At 50.3% G+C, this 18,770-nt stretch overlaps 1 protein-coding gene across 1 annotated transcript; it reads right to left on the bottom strand.

Annotated features, from left to right (window-relative positions):
• Positions 1–1,880: 1,880 nt before the first annotated feature.
• Positions 1,881–15,154, bottom strand: DCAF4 (DDB1 and CUL4 associated factor 4; the record flags this gene model as incomplete). Its single annotated transcript, XM_080706980.1, has 9 exons — positions 15,102–15,154; positions 12,904–13,047; positions 11,174–11,223; positions 7,812–7,891; positions 5,603–5,704; positions 5,393–5,490; positions 3,550–3,723; positions 3,125–3,239; positions 1,881–2,074 (listed from the first exon to the last, which is right to left on the bottom strand). The coding sequence occupies exons 2-9, from the start codon at positions 12,934–12,936 to the stop codon at positions 1,881–1,883; spliced, it is 846 nt and encodes a 281-aa protein (XP_080563106.1). The 5' UTR covers positions 12,937–13,047; positions 15,102–15,154.
• Positions 15,155–18,770: the final 3,616 nt, after the last annotated feature.

Below are 18,770 nucleotides of genomic sequence, written 5' to 3'. Positions count from 1 at the left end.
AGTGAGAATCTCATCAACCGAGAGAGTCACTGTTTCAAAATAAAAATAAAAAAGAGAGCCAGGGATGTCGTAGTTCAGAGGTAGAATGCCTCTGAATTCAACCCCCAGTATTGCCCCCCCCAAATGTGAGACACTAAAGATAGAACCTGTAGCTCAACTATAAGATGACTCATCTGACACTGGCCCAGTTTTTGGATTTCTATGTTAAGTTGTGTGAGGGTTCTGGCAGGAAGCGCACAGAACATTCAAGAGGGTAACTAGAGAGTTTAACTGGCAAAGCATCTTGGGGCCAGCAGCAGTACGGTGCTAAGGACATACAGAGCAGGTACTAGAACCCCGTGGCCTTTGGTCATAGCCACCACGGCCTGGCATGAAGGCAGCGAGGAGAGGGCCGTCCCTCCTGTTGCGCCCTCTGCCCTCCCGCTGGCCAGGGAGCCAAGGTCGGAGCTCTCAGCAGAGCTGGTGGAGCTGCTCTCGGCTGTCCTTCCTCTCATCCAGGACCTGAACTGGGGCTGGGCCTCAGCTGCCCTGCCACAGCCCAGGCATCATTATCTTCTGTACCTGCAGAAGCGACATGCCACACCATGGTTCTTTCTACTTTATTGGTTGGTAGAAAGACAGGCTTTTTAACGCTTTTGTATAAACATCTCACAAAAATTCAAAATCAAATCTCTTCGACCCGGGAACACTGACTCTGACATTCAAGTTGCTGTAACAGAAACAGGTGCTACTACCCATCTACATTTAGGAGGGTGACTCCCCGAGGCACCCCAAGGCCTATTTTAAAACCCCAGCACTTAAAGAGACCCACCCTCCCTTCCAGAGCCCATGAGAGACAAGAAAAGGTGAATCCCAGGCATCTGCTGAGTGTGAGGCCACGCCATGACTCTAACCTCTGCCTTAAGTCTGTTCTGCAGAGACTCAGTCATGACCTCTCTACCCCAACTGGCTCTTCGATAGGATGGCTGCAGTCTTGGAAGGCCAGCCCCGACTACTCAACCTCCCCAGACTCCTCACTGCCTCTCTCCGGGGCTTTTGGTGAAAGAAGCAACTTTAGTTATTTTAGCTTTTGCCAATCCTCAGTCCTTAAAAAGTCTTCTTTCTTAAAAAAGGGCTAGGTCCCCTCCACAACATAGTGAGACGTTTCAAAATACAAAATACAAAAATTGGGCTGGGGGTGTATTTGGAGGTAGAATGCCCTTGGGTTCAATCCCCAGCACCACAAAAAAGACAAAAAAAGAAAGGGCTAGGAGAGGTGGTGCACACCTGTAATCCCAGCACTTGGGGTTAATTCAGTAGCTTAAGTGAGATGTTTTTTTTGTTTTTGTTTTTGTTGGTACTGAGAATGGAACCCAGGGACCTTCTCTGGGCTACACGCCCAGACCCATTTTATATTTTATTTGGAAACAGGGTCTCACTAAGTTGCTGGAACCTCACTAAGTAGCTGAGGCTGGCTTTGAACCTGCTCAATCCTCCTGTCTCAGCCTCCCAAGCGCAGGGATTACAAGCATGTGCCACCACACCTGGCTAGAGACCTGTTTCAAAATAAAAGATAAAATAGGGCCAAGGTATAGCTCAGTGGCAGCGAAGTGCTGGGTTTGATCCCCAGTAGCACACACACACAAAGGGGAGGGCGGGGACTATTTTGAGAAATTCAAGAAAAGGAAGGAAGTACCTTTTATGAAAAGGACTTTAAAGCTCTCTGAGCCCACAATTTAACTGCAACAGCTTTACTAAAGGGTCTTCATGTCAAACACTTAGCACCTTGCCCCCAGCAGCTGGAAAGATGCAGTTTGTGCAACTGAGCATCACTTAACATGTCCTCATTCAAAACGGAAACGAGCCACTCCACTCCTTTAGTCAAGCCCGCCCCCCTGCAGTTAGCTGTAGGTGAAGCAAAAGAGGTCCTGCTGCACGGCCATCAGCAGCCCGGGCGCCCCCCGCAGGCCTCCCAGCCGGCCCGAGAAGGCCACGCTGGGAATGTCGGCCTTGGAAGCAGGGCATGGGGAAGGTATGGTCCTGAGCAGGCGGGCATCGTGGAGGCTCCAGATTCTCGTGTAGCAGTCCTGGCCCACTGAGAGAGAAGACACACGGCAAGTTAGCGAGAATGCAAAGGAGAGCTTAAGGTTCATCAGGGCCAAAGGCGCTTTCCTGTGAGCCAAAACACAAACTCGTTCACGAAACATATTTACACTGCTAATATGAGTTTTAAAATAAAAATCACGAGCTGCATGCAGAGGCCCACTCCTGTAATCCCAGCTACTGAGGCAGAGGATGGCAAGTTCAAGGCCAGACTGGGCAACTTGGTGAGAGACACTGTCTCAAAAAAGGGGGGAAGAGGTTGGGGACGCAGCTCAGTGATAGAGCACCCCTGGTTCAAATATGAGTAAATAAGATTTTAGAGTCGGGCATGGTGGTGCACGCTTGTAATCCCCGCGCTTGGGAGGCTGAGTCAGGATCACACAGGTTCGAAGCCAGCCTCAGCTACTAAGTAAGGCTCTCAGCAACTTAGTGAGACCCTGTTTCCAAATAACTTATCAAATAGGTCTGGGAGGATAGCCTGGAGGTAGAAAGCCTCTGGGTTCCACCCCCAGTACCACCAAAAAAAAAACCAAAAAACAAACACTCTCTGCCATCGTATTTTATGGCCCCCAAACAGTATGATCTGTAATCGATTATAAGTCCATTCAAGGGGGGCTTAGTAGCTAGATAGCTGCTCCCATCCTACAGATTGAGGATGTTGTTAAGGGAACAGGAACTGGTTACTTTACAATGCCCTTGGTTTCTTTTACCCTGGTTTCTATGTGCCCAGAAAGGGAGCACATTTTAGGCAAGACTGTGCACGGTGGGATGCTGCTGACCTGCTGACCAGCCTTGCGCTCCAAACCGAGGTCCCCCTGCTGCCATGTCTCACTGCCTCCTGCCCACGGAGAGAGGGCTATCCATCTGCTGTTGACACTGATGCTCCCGAAATCAATCCCACTTCCCTTCTAGCCTCCCATCCAATTGTCCACAGTTCCCATTCATCAGTCCTGATTTTGAGTACATTCTTTCTCTGATGCTTCTGTTGCCCGGGCCCTAAGTGATATTACTTGATGGGGTGGAATCCCCCTTCCCCAAGTACCTGCCACCAGGATTCCTTCTTCCTCGTGTACGTGCAGAGGAAGGTAGGCGTACTCGTTCACGTGGCCTTCGTACTGCCTTACACACTTGGTGGCCCTCAGGTCCCACATCTTAATCTGTGGGAAGAAGTACAAGGCATCAATAGGGAGGGTGCGGCAGGCACACGAGCGAACGCACGAGCCAGGCAGGGCCAGGTGGCCTCCGCAGGTTATGAAGAGGCATCTACAAGTCTGCCTTCTGAGCCCCAAGGCCGTCGAAGTCAAGTAGCCATAGACCCTCTTTCACCTCTGTTTAGGCCACCTCCGAGGTGGGGGGGCTCCCAGGGAGAGCCTATAATCCCCTGCCTGATGCCCTGGTACCAGCGCCTCTTCTACAGGACCCCTTTGTTTGGCAGGGACCTGGGCTCCAGGATGTCTGTGTCCCCACCTTTCCAGCCATGTCTGACGCCATCAGGTATTGCTCTTCCTGGAGGATTTGCACAGAGGTCACTGCTGAGTCGTGGAACAGGCGTGTGGCCTTCCAGCCCTTGCCTTGGCTTCGAGAACGCAGATCAATGGAAAAGATCTCCCCGGAGCGACAGCCATTGAACAGCAAAGGACTCTGTGGACAGAGACTGCTCGGGGTCTGGCTGCAACAGCCCCCAGGCAGGGAAGGGGACTTCCTGGTCTGACCCCTCTCGCCTCCATCCCAGACCCTGGTGTTGTGGGGGTCTGGGTCTCAGTGGAGTTAAGAGTAAGTCCTTGTGAGCCAGGCGTGGTGGTGCACACTTGTAATCCCAGCATTTGGGAGGCTGAGACAGGAGGATCAAGGTTCGTGGACAGCCTCAGCTCTTAGACCCTTTGCAACTCCGTGAGACCTGTTTCAAAATAAAGAATAAAAAATAGGGCTGGGGGTGGAGCTTGAAGGTAGAATGCTCCTGGATTCCATCCCCAGTACTGCCAATAAATAAATAAATAAATAAAAAGTCCTTGTAAGTACACAAGAACCAGACCCCACATCTCCAGTGTTGTTCTTGTGGGGAACCCAGGGCTGCGGCAGGTGGCCCCACTCTGCCCTTGGGCTTCTCTTATTTCTGAAGCCTAAGTATAGCACCCTATCTCTAGCAAGGTCTTTGGACTTGGAGAGCAGAACCTGGGAGAGGCGAGCGGTGCACAGGGAGACAGCTGAGTTCTGAATGATTGACGCTGAGCTTCCTGCTTGAAACAGGTCAGCAGACTTCCTTCTCCAGATCTTTAAAGAACAATGGCATTCTCTTTTTTGTGTGTGGTACTTGTGATTGAACCCAGGGGCATTTCACCTCTGAGCTATTCCTCCAGCCCTATTTTATTTTTATTTTGAAATAGGATATTGCTAGGTTGGTGAGAATTTCACTACTTGCTGAGGATGTCTGAGATCCTGTGCTGCGATCCTCCTGTCTCAGCCTCCCAAGTACTAGGATTATAGGCATGGACCACCACGCCCGGCAGCAATGGGCATTTTCTACAGGGCAAGTCTTCGAAGCCTTGAACTTGTGATCCTTCTGTCTCAGCCTCCCAGGTTCTGGGATTACAGGGGTGTGCTTTTTTTTTTTTTTTTTTTTTTTGTGGTTATGAGGGTGGAACCCAGGGGCTTTCTACCTCCAGGCTATACTCCCAGACCTATTTTATATTTTATTTGGAAACAGGGAGTTACTGAGAGCCTCATTAAGTATTGGAGGCTGGCTTTGAGCCTGTGCAATCTCCTCTCTCAGCCTCCCAGCGCGGGGATTATAAGGGTGCGCCACCACACCCGGCCAGGAGCGTGCATTTTAAAAATGATTCGTCCTAGCCGGGCATGTTGGCGCACTCTTTTAATCCCAGCATTCGGGAAGCTGAGACCGGAGGACTGCAGTTTGCAGACAGCCTCAGCTACTTAGTGAGGCCCTTTGCGACTCAGTGAGACCCTGTTTCAAAATAAAGAATAAAAAATAGGGCAGGGGGTATAGCTCGGAGGTCAAATGCCCCTGGGTTCTATCCCCAGATTAAAAATAAAAAAAATTTTGTCCTGCTGGCTAATCCAAATACTCAGGAACTGCTAACAATTCATTTAAACAGGGAAGTGGTTAAGGGCAGCTTAGCAGGCCAACTTTCACTCAGCTCAGACACAGTCACAAAGTAAGCCATTAATGCTTTCTGATGTCCTATTCTCCTTATAATGAAGGACTAGATGCTACGCCCAGAAATCCAATTTTACTCCAGTAAACTTTCTACTGTGAGGAATCTTCCTGTGGCGCCCTTCCTAATCAACCAACCGTGACAGCAAACTTCTGGGCCAAGACATCGCTGTTGGTCCCATACGACTGCCGATGTCCCGTCACCACGTTGGTCAAGAGTACTCGCCGGGACAAACCTGGAAGACAGAGAATGCTGGAAGGACGGTAGCCTGGGAGGGCCACTGCTGGTTGGAGTGAGGGTCTGTTAAATCCTCCACTCTGGGCGCGGGGGAGGCGGCCATGGCTCACCGGTACTGAAGCAGTCATTTGCCTGGACGTTCAGCGACCACGCACAAGACCAGGCTCCAGGGATCCGGAAGCTGCAGAGCATGCCTGGCTGGTCTGCACCTGCTGAGGGGGACAGAGGAGGCAAAGCACGGCTGTCCGCCAGGCCCAGAGGTCCCTCCATGTCGCCAGGCTGGGGCCGCCAGAGCTGCGGAGAGCTGCTCAGAGGGTCTGCCACAGCCTGGGTGTATAGAGTTCATATGGAAATGTATCTCCAGAGTCATGTTGATGGCATCTGAGGCAGGGCCTCTGGGAAGGAATTAGGGCTAGAGAGGTCACGGGATGCAGCAGGGAGGCCCTCGCCCCCCAGGCACGTGCTCGTGGACTCCCCAGCCTTCAGAACTGTAAACCCAGCAGCCACCCAGCCTATGGCATTGAGTCACCACAACAGAGAACAGAACAAGGGGTGCAGCCTGGCCCACTTCTGGGTTTTGTGGTAACTACAAGAGACTCTGCTGGGGGGCTGGCTAAAGGCCGAGGAACGCACAGTTCTGTAGCTGTCAGGGAGGCAGTGGTGTCACAGGGAAGGTGTTTCAATCCCAGATCACACTGTAAGTTGTGTGCACTCAAGTGAAACATCATTTTTTTTTTGTTGTTGTTGTTTAGTACTGGGAAGGGAATCCAGGGGCATTCTACTTCCAAGCAACACATCCAGCCTTATTTTTCTATTCTTTATTTTGAATCAGGGGCTCACTGAGTTGCAAAGGGCCTCACTAAGTAGCTAAGGCTGTCCTCAAACCGTGATCCTCCTGTCTCAGCCTCCTAAATGCTGGGATTATGAACATGTGCCACCACACCCAGCTTTTTTCAAGTGAAACATTTTAAATATAAACATCTGCAGCTAGGTATGCTGGCGCACACCTATAATCCCAGTACTTGGGAGGCTGAGACAGGAGAATTGCAGGTTCCCAGCAACTTAGTGAGATCCTGTTTCAAAATAAAAAAGGCTGGGGTGTAGCTTGGAGGTAGAATGCACCCAGGTTCAATCCCCAGTGCCAACAAACAAACAAAAAAACAAAATCAAAATACATAAGCGTTGATAAAACACACAGGAAGGGCACAGATTGTAAGGCCAAAGTTTCATGAGTCATCATAAAATCAATCAGCCATGTGCTCACCACCCAAGTTAAAAAATAAAACATTCTAGTACCCGGGAAGCCTCCTTCACCTCCTTCCCAATCGCTACCCTCATCCCAGCTCTTTGCCACAGGGAATGCCACTTTGACTTCTAGCACTAAAAATGATTTTGTGAGGCAAATTCTGACCCTCTCTGCCTCCATTTCCTCGCCTGTACGGTGGCGATAAGACGCTTTCCTGCCTCCTAAGCTTGTTGTGTGGTGAAGTGCCAGGCACTGGGCTCAGCATGCGCGGCCTCGTCTGAACCTCCACAGATGGCAGGATGATGCAGGTGTGGGCTTTACTTTCCAGGGCTAGGCAATCTGTTCGAGTGGGTAAGGCAGGGCCGGGATTCCTGCCAGGTCTGCCCAAAGCCTGCATGCTCAGTGGCTGGTCCTAATTCTCTGAAAGGCTGAAAACTTAGTATACCCCTATTGCTGCCAGGAGTATAAGTAGCCAAACTGCCTTCGCTCGACAGGATGTAAGTATCCCCAGTGATGCCTGCCCCACAGGAGAAGCTTAAGAGACGTCTTCTGAATGGTAGGCGCAGGCAGCCCAAGCCAATGCTGTGACGCCTTGCACTGGTCACACGCTTTAACTCTCCTCTGGCTCTCGTTTGTTTTTGCAGTACTGGGGATGGAACCCAGGGGCATTCTACCTCCAAATTATACTCCAGCCCAATTTTATTATTCTTCATTTTGAAGCAGTCTCGCTAAGTTGCAAGGGCCTCACTAAGTAGCTGAGGCTGGCCGCCAACCTGCGATCCTTCTCAGTGTCTCAGCCTCCCAAGTACTGGGACTACAAGCGTGTGCCACCGTGCCTGGCTCTGAAATGACCCAGAGGGGTAAAAAGCAGGAAACACTGTACATGCATGTGCACCTTGTACAGATCCTGGGACAGACTGAGCACTCCCTTGTGCTGCAGTGTCCCTAGCCCGCGATCCAATCTGGGCTCCTCCAGTCTCTGCTTCCGACCTCCTCTCGGGGCCTCCAGGCAACTCCAGAGGGCAGAGACCTCCTTCGGAGCATGGTTTATTCCAAGGGAAGGGACCCTGTACCTGGGTGGTTACTGATGAACAGCGATGCCGGGAGCAGCGTGGCACAGCCTGGCGTCTCTGTGAGTCCCATGAGGCACAGCCTGGAAAGAGCTGTTAAGGACAGTCAGGTACAAGGCTCTCTGCTGGGAGACAGATGGGCAGCAGTACCCTTCGAGAAATTATAAAACACACAAAGTAGGACACAGACCGACACCCATTGCCCAGACCTAACACCTTTACATTTTCCATATTTAGCTTCAGGCTTTTTTTTTTTTTTTTTTTTTTTTTTTGTGGCAATGGAGATGGAACCCAGGGGCATTCTACCTCTGATTTACACTCTCAGCCCTATTTTTATTCTTTACTTTCTTTGTGGCACCAGGGATTGAACCCAGGGGCTTTCTACCTCCAGGCTATACTGCCAGACCTATTTTATATTTTACTTGGAAAAGAGTCTCACTAAGTTGCTGAGAGCCTCACTACGTAGCTGAGGCTGGCTTCGAACCTGCATAATCCTTTTGTCTCAGCCTCCCAAGTACGGGGACTACAAGCATGCGCCACAAGCGTGCAGCAGCTTTAGGCTTTTTTTTTCTTTTCTTTTTTTGGTGGTATTGGGGTTCTTGGAAACCCTTCTTCCTCCGGGCTACACTCCCAGACCCATTTTATATTTTTTATTTGGAAACAAGTTCTCTTAAGCCAGCGATCCTGGCTTCGAACCAACGCGATCCTCCTGTCTCCGCCCCACAAGCGCGGGGATTATAAGCGTATGCCAGCACGCCCGGCATCTTTAGGCTTTCTTAAAGCAGTAAAATGTCACAAATATCGTGAAAAGCCCTTTTTAACCCCTCCCCGGTCCAATTCTCCTTCTCCCTCACCCAGAGAGAACCGCTGTTCTCAGAATGGTGTGAGTTCTATGCTGCGCTGTAAAACTTCCACACGTTATCTGTGGATGATATTAAAGTATAGCTTATGCTTTTACAACACATGTAAGAGGCACCATAGAATATCTGCACCAACTTTCCAATCTCTACTGTCTCCTAGAGCGCCCCCTGTTGATACTTCTGGTGGAAGCATTCAAGTCCTGCCCTGTGGCCACACAGCCAAACTTTTTTTTTTTTTTTTGGTGGTACTGGGGATGGAACCCAGGGGCTTTTCTACCTCGGGGCTATACTCCCAGACCTATTTTATACTTTTTTTGGAAACAGGGTCTCACTAAGTTGCTGAAAACCTCACTAAGTAGCCGAGGCTGGCTTTGAACCCGTGCAATCCTCCTGTCTCAGCCTCCCAAGCACTGGGATTAACAAGCGTGTGCCACCATGCCCAGCTTTTTTTTTCTTTCTTTTTTTTCTTTTTTTGCAGTACTGGGGATGGAACCCAGGGGAATTCTATCTCTGAGCCACACCCCCACCCCTATTTTTTTTTTTATTCTTTATTTTGAAACAGGGTCTCACTGAGTTGCAGAGGGCCTCACTAAATAGCTGAGGCTGTCCGCAAACCAAGATATCTCCGGTCTCAGCCTCTCAAATGCTGGGATTACAAGCCTGCGCCACCACGCCCGCACCACCATGCCCGGCTTCAGCCCAGCTTCTCGTTGCAATGCTCCGTCTTGGCCTCCAGCATAGCATTCTTGGAGTTGTTCCTGGCACCTTCTCTACCGGATCCTCTGGCTGGCACCTAGGTTTCTCTTAGGCTCACATCCTCTCCTCCAGGCCTGCCTGCTGCAGCAGCTCACACCCTCACCACCGCCCTCTTCCAGTCTCACCCTCACCAGCCTGCACACCACAGTGTTCCCAAAGGAATCTTAAAAAGGGACTCCACAATTGCAGTCATCTGAGGGCACCCCAGCTCTGAGGATTCGGTCTTGGGAAGCACAGCCTCAGCAGAGACAGCCTGGAACAGCAAACTGCTGCAAGCATGCCAACACCTCTCCTGACTCCCCTTCTGCTGGGGGCTCCCGTCCTTGCCTCCCGTGTGGGTATCCGGCAGGCAACACTTGCATCACTATCACGTCCAACCCTTCTCACAGACTGGGTACCTTGCATGGTACTGTTGAGGTGCCTGTCTCCTGTACCATGCAAAGGGATTGTATGTGCTTAACAGATGTTGGCTGATAGACACACATATATGACTCATCAGAAAACATAAAACATTGAGCCGGGTGTGGTGGCACACACTTGTAATCCCAGCATTTGGGAGGCATTTGGTGCACAGACAGCTTCAGCTGCTTAATGAGACCCCTTTGGGTTTTTATTTATTTATTTATTTATTTATTTATTTATTTGGTGGTACTGGGGTTCCTGGAAGCCCCTCTACCTCCGGGCTACACTCCCAGACCTATTTTTTTTATACTTTATTTTTGGAAACAGGGTCTCTTAAGCCAGCGCATCTGGCTTCAAACCTGCGTGATCCTCCTGTCTCTGCCTCCCAAGCACAGGGATTACAAGCGTGCGCCACCACGCCCAGCTAATGAGATCCTTTGCAATTCAGTGAGACCGTGTTTCAAAATAAAGAATAAACTAGGCATGGTGAAGCAAATTAAAAAAGAAAGGTTCTAATTCAGCTGTCATTTGTTTAGGACTAATGATGTGCCCAAACTGCGCAAAGAGCATGCTCAGAGGCTAACAATGGTCTCATGACCACTCGTGAAGCAGGTGTTAAGCCCAATGACAGGGAACAGGATCAAGAGCACCTTTTGGTTTATGGATGGGAACCAAGGACAAGCATCAGGAACACATGGCTTTGGGTCAGACAACTCCTATGCAGCATCAACAGCTGCCGGGGTACGGGGGAGGCTGGGCATCACATCATCACACTACTATGCTCCGGACACCGAGGCTGGCAGCTCTGGGGGAAGCAGTCCAGATCGAGGAGTGCTCTAAAAGAAGGCTGTCCGTGGGCCTGTCCAATGCCTAGGAACCCCTTCTATGACCCCATCCTCAGCCCCCTGGGAGGACTTCCACCCCTAAGAACCACTGCTGTCCTCCTTGACCCAAGGAGGACCAGGCTCCTTCCTGAGGCTCTGCCAAAGCACTGGCTCTGTGGCACAGAGGCTGGGTCTGTCTAGTGACCACAAAACCTGAAGCCACACACCAGAGGCACCGTGGGCTCTGGAGCCAGATCACCTTGGTTACCTCTGACACTTAGATGAGAAGTTCCAGGACCGCGTCTGTACACAGGGCCATCGACACAACCCCACATGAACAGCTATCGATGGCCTTGACTGCTTTCTGCTGAACGGGAGTCCTTGCCATCTCCCCTGGTGCATGTTTTCTTCCGAAAACAGAAATGGCAGAACGGCCCAGCCCTCTGCCACCAAGGTGCCATCCCACCCAGGCCCACATCCCGGCGTAGCTGCCCACCAAACCTCTTCACCTGCCAAAGGATACAGAATGTGGGAATCCAGGTGATTCAGTGAGGCCCAGCACACAGAGTTCACCTGGAAGCACAGCAAGAGGGAGAGGGGTGTGACTGCGGCTCACGGAGAGGAATGGACAATGGTTTCTTATAGAGCAACTTGTCTCTTTAGGTCTTGTTCCTCTTAAAATGGGCTTGGGCAAGCATTCTGAGGACAGGGCAGCTCCCTGACCTGCCATGTCGGGCCTCAGGGGCACAGGAAGGAAGTAAAGCCACCATCTTTCCCCATCAGCATGGGTCCCACAAAGGATAGAGCGTGCTCTCTGAACTGGGGCGGAATTCACTTGGAATCCCAGTACTTGGGAGGCTGAGACAGGAAGATCACAGGTTCAAAGTTAGTCTCGGCAACTTAGTGAGGCTCTCAGCAACTTAGTGAGACCCTGCTTCAAAATAAGAAATGAAATTGGGTTGGGGGTATAACTTGGAGGTAGAATGCCTCTGGGTTCAATCTCCAGTACCAAAAACAAAAACAAAAGCAACCAATAGCAGGGGACAACCTAGCTCTGCCGGGTACCATTTAACTTCACCCCAAAGCCACTTGCAACTGGTACTCGTCTCTTGAGGCTCATGTCCCAACAGAGCCAAACAAAACGCCACAGCTTCTTACAGATGTAGCAACAACCCACTGTAACTTAAAGGTAGCCCCTGGATCGTGATTGGCTTATATTTATTTAAATTTCAGTGAACTTGGGAGGCTGAGACAGGAGCATCGCTGGTTCGTGACTAGCCTCAGCTACTTAGTGAGGCCCTCCACAACTTAGTGAGACCTTGTTTCAAAATAAAGAATAAAAAATAGGTTGGGGGTGTAGCTCGAAGGTAGAATGGCCCTGAGTTCAATCCTCAGCACCATAAAAAACAAAACAAAACAAAACAAAACACCTCCCAGTCCATCTTAGCTGACTGACGTGTTGGCACGGGCATGGAGAACTCTCCTATCCAGGCCACAGTCACTGCAGCCCAAGTCTCAGGACCTCTGCTCCTTCAGATCAGCTCAACGCTCCTGCAGGGAACATCCTTAGGACCAGTCAAAGCAGTGCTACCTCCACCCCGCCCAGCCATCCATGCTAAGTTTTTCTTCCAACACACAAGCTCCTGGGCCCTTCTCCCCTGTGGGTTTGGAGAACCCAAATCTGTTTTGTTGTTGTTGTTGTTTTGTGGTACTGGGGATTGAACCCAGAGGCATTCTACCTCTGAGCTATACCTCCCAGCCCTATTTTGTATTTTTTTATTTTTAAACAGGGTCTCACTAAGTTGTGGAGGGCCTCACTGAGTAGCTGAGGCTGGCTGCGATCCTCCTGTCTCAGCCTCCCAAGTGTGCCACCACTCCCAGCTCCAAATCTATTTCTCCTTCAGGAAAATGAGGTAACTAGCCGGGTGTAGTGGCACACGCTTGTAATCCCAGCATTTGGGAGGCTGAGACCGGAGGATTGTGGTTCACGGATAGCCTTAGCTATTTAGTGAGGCCCTTCGCAACTCAGTGAGACCCTGTTTCAAAATAAAGAATAAAAAACTGGGCAGGCGGTGTAGCTAGGAGGTCAAATGCCTCTGGGGTTCCATCCCCAGACCCGCAAAAAAAAAGAGATAACTATGCCCTGTCTTCTTCACGAAGTTCTTCTGTCCTCTCTGAATTTGGACAACTACTGCAGTGCCCCTGGGCCCAAAGAAAAGGTGGACTGTGAGGCTGGGGAAGGGGTCGCCATACCTTCCGGTTGGTGAAGTAGAGGTTCTCATGCATGTGTGCTTTGAGCGTGGGGCTCGTCAGACCCTGCAGGTTGATGATCCCGTATTTGGAGCCTCCAACTTTGACATCCTTCACTGTGAAAAGCCGGCTGCTGTTGGTATCCGCCTGCAGGAGAGAAGTGGGCTGCAGGTGACCTCCCAGGCAGAGCCAGCGGGCTGCCTAAGCCTTCCTGTCTCTCCTGGACCCCATGCTCTGCTGATGACTCGTCTTCATGAGGGAGTGTGGAGAAGACCTGACACTGGTCCCCTCAGTGCAGTGATCTCTGGGCAGAGCTCACAGGGACTGGCCAGCCATTCAGGAGCAGGTAATGGAATGCAGGAGCCAGGCATGGTGGTGCATGCTTGTAATCCCAGCATTTGGGAGGCTGAGAAAGGAGGGTCACGGTTTGAGGACAGCCTCAGCTACTGCTCAGTGAGGCCCTTTGCAACTCATTGAGACCCTGTTTCAAAATAAAGAATAAAAGCCGGGCGTGGTGGCGCATGCTTGTAATCCCTGTGCTTGAGGGGCTGAGACAGGATTGCGCAGGTTCAAAGCCAGCCTCAGCTACTTAGTGAAGCTCTCAGCAACTTAGTGAGACCCTGTTTCCAAATAAAAGTATAAAATAGGTCTGGGAGTATAGCCCAGAGGTAGAAAGCCCCTGGGTTCCATTCCCAGTACCACAAAAATAAATAAATAAATAAATAAATAAATAAATATAAAAAATAGAACTGAGGGTGTCGCTTGGAGGTAGAATACCCCTGTGTTCCTACTTCAGTGCCACAATAAATAAATAAATAAATAAATAAATAAATAAATAAATAAAGGAATGCAGGGAGAGGCATGGCCAGAACTGACATGACACCCCTGGCTGCAGTAAGTGCCCCCCACCCCGAATTGGGTTTGAAGAGTCCTAACATCAGCCCAGAGTAACATACAATGTGGGTGCCATGAAAGCCACATAGAAAGCTGGGCATGTAACACACGCTTGTTATCCCAGCATTTGGGAGGCTGAGACAGGAGGATCGTGGTTTGCGGACAGCCTCAGGCCCTTTGCAACTCACTGAGAGTCTGTTTCAAAATAAAAAATAGGGCTGGGCGTGTAGCTCAGAGGTAGAATGCTCCTAAGTTCAATCCCCAGTCCCACAAAATAATAAACAAATAAATAAATAAATAAATAAAGCCACAAAGCCACATAGAGATGTGGAAAATGCTAGTTATAACTGTTAGTGGGCAAGGGAGGAAATGAAACTGAATTCCTATTATACACGCACCATGATCACCAACACGAAAAGAAACATTACTGATCTGAGAGTTGCTCTCTGGGGCTTCCCTGCCCTTTGCTCACACCAGCCACGCTCAGCCGTGATGCTGGGTGATGGGGAAGGTCGCTGGGATGAAAGGCGAGGCCGTGTGTCCTCATGAGGATGCTCCGGCATAACGGGCGGTATGGGTGTAGCACCAGATTCCACAAACCAGTGACCCCCATTTCCACCAGGTTTACCCCAGAGAAGGGGCTCCAGAGGGGAACCCACTACATAAAGATCCTCTGCTGATTCAGGTAAAACTGAACTCCCCCCAACACACACACCAATTACAAAGCCACCGCAGAGTCGTGACCCTATCCTCAACACCCCTTAGGTGAGGTAGGACCTCTGCTCCCTGGGACCAGAGGACCCAGAACTAAGCTTCCAGCTCACCTCAAGGCTTAGCTCCAGTCCCACCTGCAGGGCACTTTGGGTTATTTATTTATTTTGCACAGTGGGCGGGGTGGGATTGAGACAGGGTCTTGCTAACTTGCCGAGGCTGGCCTGGAACCTGCGATCCCCCTGCTTCCGCCTCCCCGTACTGAGGTTACGGGGGCACCAGCACTCCCGGCCCAGCATCTCAAGGGGCTTCTCCTCCTACTCTTCTGGCTTTCCCCCGGCCTCAGGAAGGACAGGGTTTCCCAGGCAGGCCATGCTTCCATGTGGGCCATGGGGAGGGGAGGCTCCTTCATTTGCAGGGAACCCTCTAGCTCCCCAGGTTCTAACTGGTGGTCTTGGCTTCCAGTCAAGGTCTATAAATGATGTGACTGGGGCGTGCCCGTGTCAGCCCAGGGACCCAGGCGCCCAGGCCTGGGCCACTGACTCCAGGACAGGGAGCCACACCCCAGCATCCACAGATAGCGCCTTCCCACTCACCAGGATGAGGTTAAACCGGTCGCTTGCCAAAGCAGAGGGGTCTGAGCTCTCGATCTGCACGGCTCTCCTCTCCATGCAGCTCACTCGCAGCTCGTGGGCTAAGCTACAGAGGAAACAGAGGTGCAGGGAGGGCATGAAGGCCACAGCTAGTCACCCACCAAGGCATGGGGAGGCGGGCGCAGCGGCGTGCACCTTGGTCAGTTACTCAGGGCACTGAGACAGGAGGATGGCTTAACTCCGGGAGTTTGAGAGAAGCCTGGGCAACATAAAGAGATCCAGTTTCAAAAATGAATGAATGAATGAATGAATGAATGAGGAAAAGAAAAAGAAAACAATCTACCTGTAATCCAACCCAGCACTTGAGTGTCTGAGACAGGAGGATCACAGCTTTGAGGCCAGACTCAGCAATTTAGTGAAATCCTTTTTTTTTTTTTGGTACTGGAGGTGGAACTCAGAGGCTTTCACTTCTGGGCTATACTCCCAGACCTATTTTTATATTTTATTTGGAAACAGGGTCTCACTAAGTTGCTGAGAGCCTCACTAAGTAGCTGAAGCTGGCTTCAAACCTTTGCGATCCCCTATCTCAGCCTCCCAAATGTAGGGATTACAAGCGTGCACCACCAGGCCCAACAAAATCCTGTTTTAAAATAAAAAATTAAGCCGGGCGTTGTGGTGCACGCTTGTAATCCCAACACTTAGGAGTCTGGCGCAGGTTTGAAGCCAGCCTCAGCTACTTAGTGAGGCCCACAGCAACTTAGTGAGACCCTGTTTCCAAACAAACAAACAAACAAACAAACAAAAAAAATTAGTCTGGGAGTGTATCCCGGAGGTAGAAAGCCCCTGGGTTCCATGCCCAGTATATCTCTCTCTCTCTCTCTCTCTCTCTCTCTCTCTCTCTCTCTCTCTCTCTCACACACACACACACACAATAAATAAATAAATAAATAAATAAATAAATAAATAAATAGGGGCCGGGAACATAGCTCAGAGGTAGAATCCCTCTGGGTTCCATCTCCAGTACCACATACACATTAAAAAAAATGGTGACTAAGCTGGGCATGGTGGCACATGCTTGTAATCGCAGAATTTGGGAGGCCGAGACAGGAGGATTGTGGTCTGTGGACCATCTCAGCTACTTACGATGGGTATGGTAGCACATTATTCCTGTAATTCCAGTACTTGGGAGGCTGAGACAGGAGTATCACAAGCTCCAGACCAAATTCAGTAATGCAGTGAGACTCTCAACAACCCAGGGAGACCCAATTTAAAAACAGAAAACCCTAGGCCGGGCGTGGTGGCGCAGGCTTGTGATCCCAGCATTCAGGAGGCTGGAATCGGAGGATCACGGGATGCGGACAGCCTCAGCTACTTAGCGAGGTCCTTTGCAACTCAGTGAGATCTTGTTTCAAAATAAAAAATAAAAACTAGGGATGGGGGTGTAGCTCGGAGGTAGAATGCCCCTGGGCTCCATCCTCGGTACTGCAAAAGAACACCACCACCATCACAAAAATGGCTGAGGGTGAGAGGTGGAATGTCCCTGGGTCCCATTCCCAGAACCTCAAAAGAAAAGAAAAGGAAAAAAAAGGGCGACTCTGCAGCTCCTGCCCTTTCTCACCCCCCACATTACTTCTTAGCAATGATGTTCAACAACTTTCCTGATAGTCTTGATTTTAGCTTCCATGGAGAATACTCATGAAAACTAAACCACAGAACTGGGTAGCCCTCCGCAGAATCAACAAGAGAGCCGCTTCCGGTTATTAGTCCAACTCCTTCTCTTCGGGTGGTGAGACTCGCCTGAGAGATGGACCACCAGCTGCAGCGCACAGAGCGGACGAGAAGAGCCGGCCTTCCTTCCCCCTTCCTCTCTCCCCAGCACGGCTACCTCTCCACTACACACAGAAGACGTCTTCCAGGCAGGAGGGGAAGCAAGGTTTGCCTTTGCCTGTCTCAAACCCAAAGGAGACACTGGTCCACGATGAGAGGACTGTGCTCCAGAAGGATACCTCAAAGCAGGCAGAAGGCCGCAGAACACAGCACTGGGAACTTGGGTGACAGAGCCAGACAGGTCCCGCCTTCCTAGCTTTACCTTAAGCAAAAAACTGCACTCAGCCTCGGATTCTTCTTCAGGAAATAGAAGTATTTAGAATTCTATCAGATATCACAAATTTTGTTTGCAATAGTGAAGATTGAACGCAGGCACTTACACATGGTAGGTATGCACTCCACCACTGAGCTACACCCTAGCCCATTTAATTTTTAATTTTTAATTTTTTTGGTGGTACCAGGGTTCCTGGAAACCCTTCTACCTCCGGGCTACACTCCCAGACCAATTTTATATTTTTATTTGGAAACAGGGTCTCTTAAGCCAGCGAGGCTGGCTTAGAACCTGCACAATCCTCCTGTCTCCACCTCCCAAGCATGGGGATTTCAAGCATGCGCCACCACACCTGGCTCCCTTTTTATTTTTTAAGACAGGGTCTCATTCAGTTGTCCAGAATGGCCTCGAACTTAGGATCCTCCTGCCTTAGCCTCCTGAGTAGCTGGGATCACAGACCTGTGCCACTGTGCCGGGCTATCACAAGTATTTTGAAGAAGTTTAGTACACATTCCATTTAATGGCCCATCCTGGTAACAACTCATTAGAAGGGGAAGACAAAGCAGCAGACATTTCACAGGAATGAAGCTGCCTCGAGGATCGCCAGGTTACCGCCTTGAGTCATTTCTGCCCTGTTGTCCTCTCCTCTCGTTAGCCTCCTGCAGGAGCCTCCCTCTCTCCCTTGCTCTGCAAGCTGGAGCCCTCAGCCGTGAAGACTCCTTGCAGAACAGCACATGGTTTCCCCTAGCTGGGTCCTTGGACCATGCAAATAAGAAGCAGGAAAAACACTCATTAAGAAAACATAACAATAAGACATTAGCTTACCGGCAATAACTGGTGGCACTGAGAAAACCCAGCTGGCTTTTTCGTAGAAAGGAAGATGCATTAAATCCCATTCTGGCCACTTTCTATGATTAAAAAAAAAAAAGGATTCAAAGATTGAATAAAGATTTATTTTCTTGTAGGATAACAAGATATTTTAGTTTCACAGGATACAAAGATGGAAACAGGTGCTTTTTTTTTTTTTGTGGTACTGGGGATGGAACCTAGGGGCCTTCTACCTCCATGCTACACCTCCAGACCTACTTCATATTTCTTTTGGAAACAGGGTCTCACTAAGTTGCTGAGAGCCTCAATAAGCTGCTGAGGCTGGCTTTGAACCTGCGATCCTCCTGTCTTAGCCTCCCAAGTACTGGGATTACAAGCGTGCACCACCATGCCCAGCTCAAACAGGTGCTTAGTGAGGAAAAATTATATGCATAAAAATTCAGCGGTGTCCTCTGCAAGTCCTCTTTCCTTAGCAGGAGGATAGGCCAGCATGAGAGGCCGTGTGGGCTGGAGTCTGTGCCCAGCAATCTGCACGGGGCAGGGAAGCCGCCAGGCTGGTGAGTGCAGAGGGGGACTGGACACTCAGGTCTGCACTGTGTCCACCCAGGGTGACCGGAGGCCGGGACCCCACAGCCGAAAAAACATCCCGGCGTTGAAACCTGTTTTCAGGACTGCCAGGGGCAATGTAAATCATGCACAGCCCAACCACACATCCTGATTTTCTACTTAAAATAATACTGAAGCAA

This window comes from Muscardinus avellanarius, assembly GCF_963383645.1.
Source record: "Muscardinus avellanarius genome assembly, chromosome: 12".
Classification (NCBI taxonomy): Eukaryota; Metazoa; Chordata; class Mammalia; order Rodentia; family Gliridae; genus Muscardinus; species Muscardinus avellanarius.
This window is presented reverse-complemented; position numbering and strand designations above follow the sequence as displayed.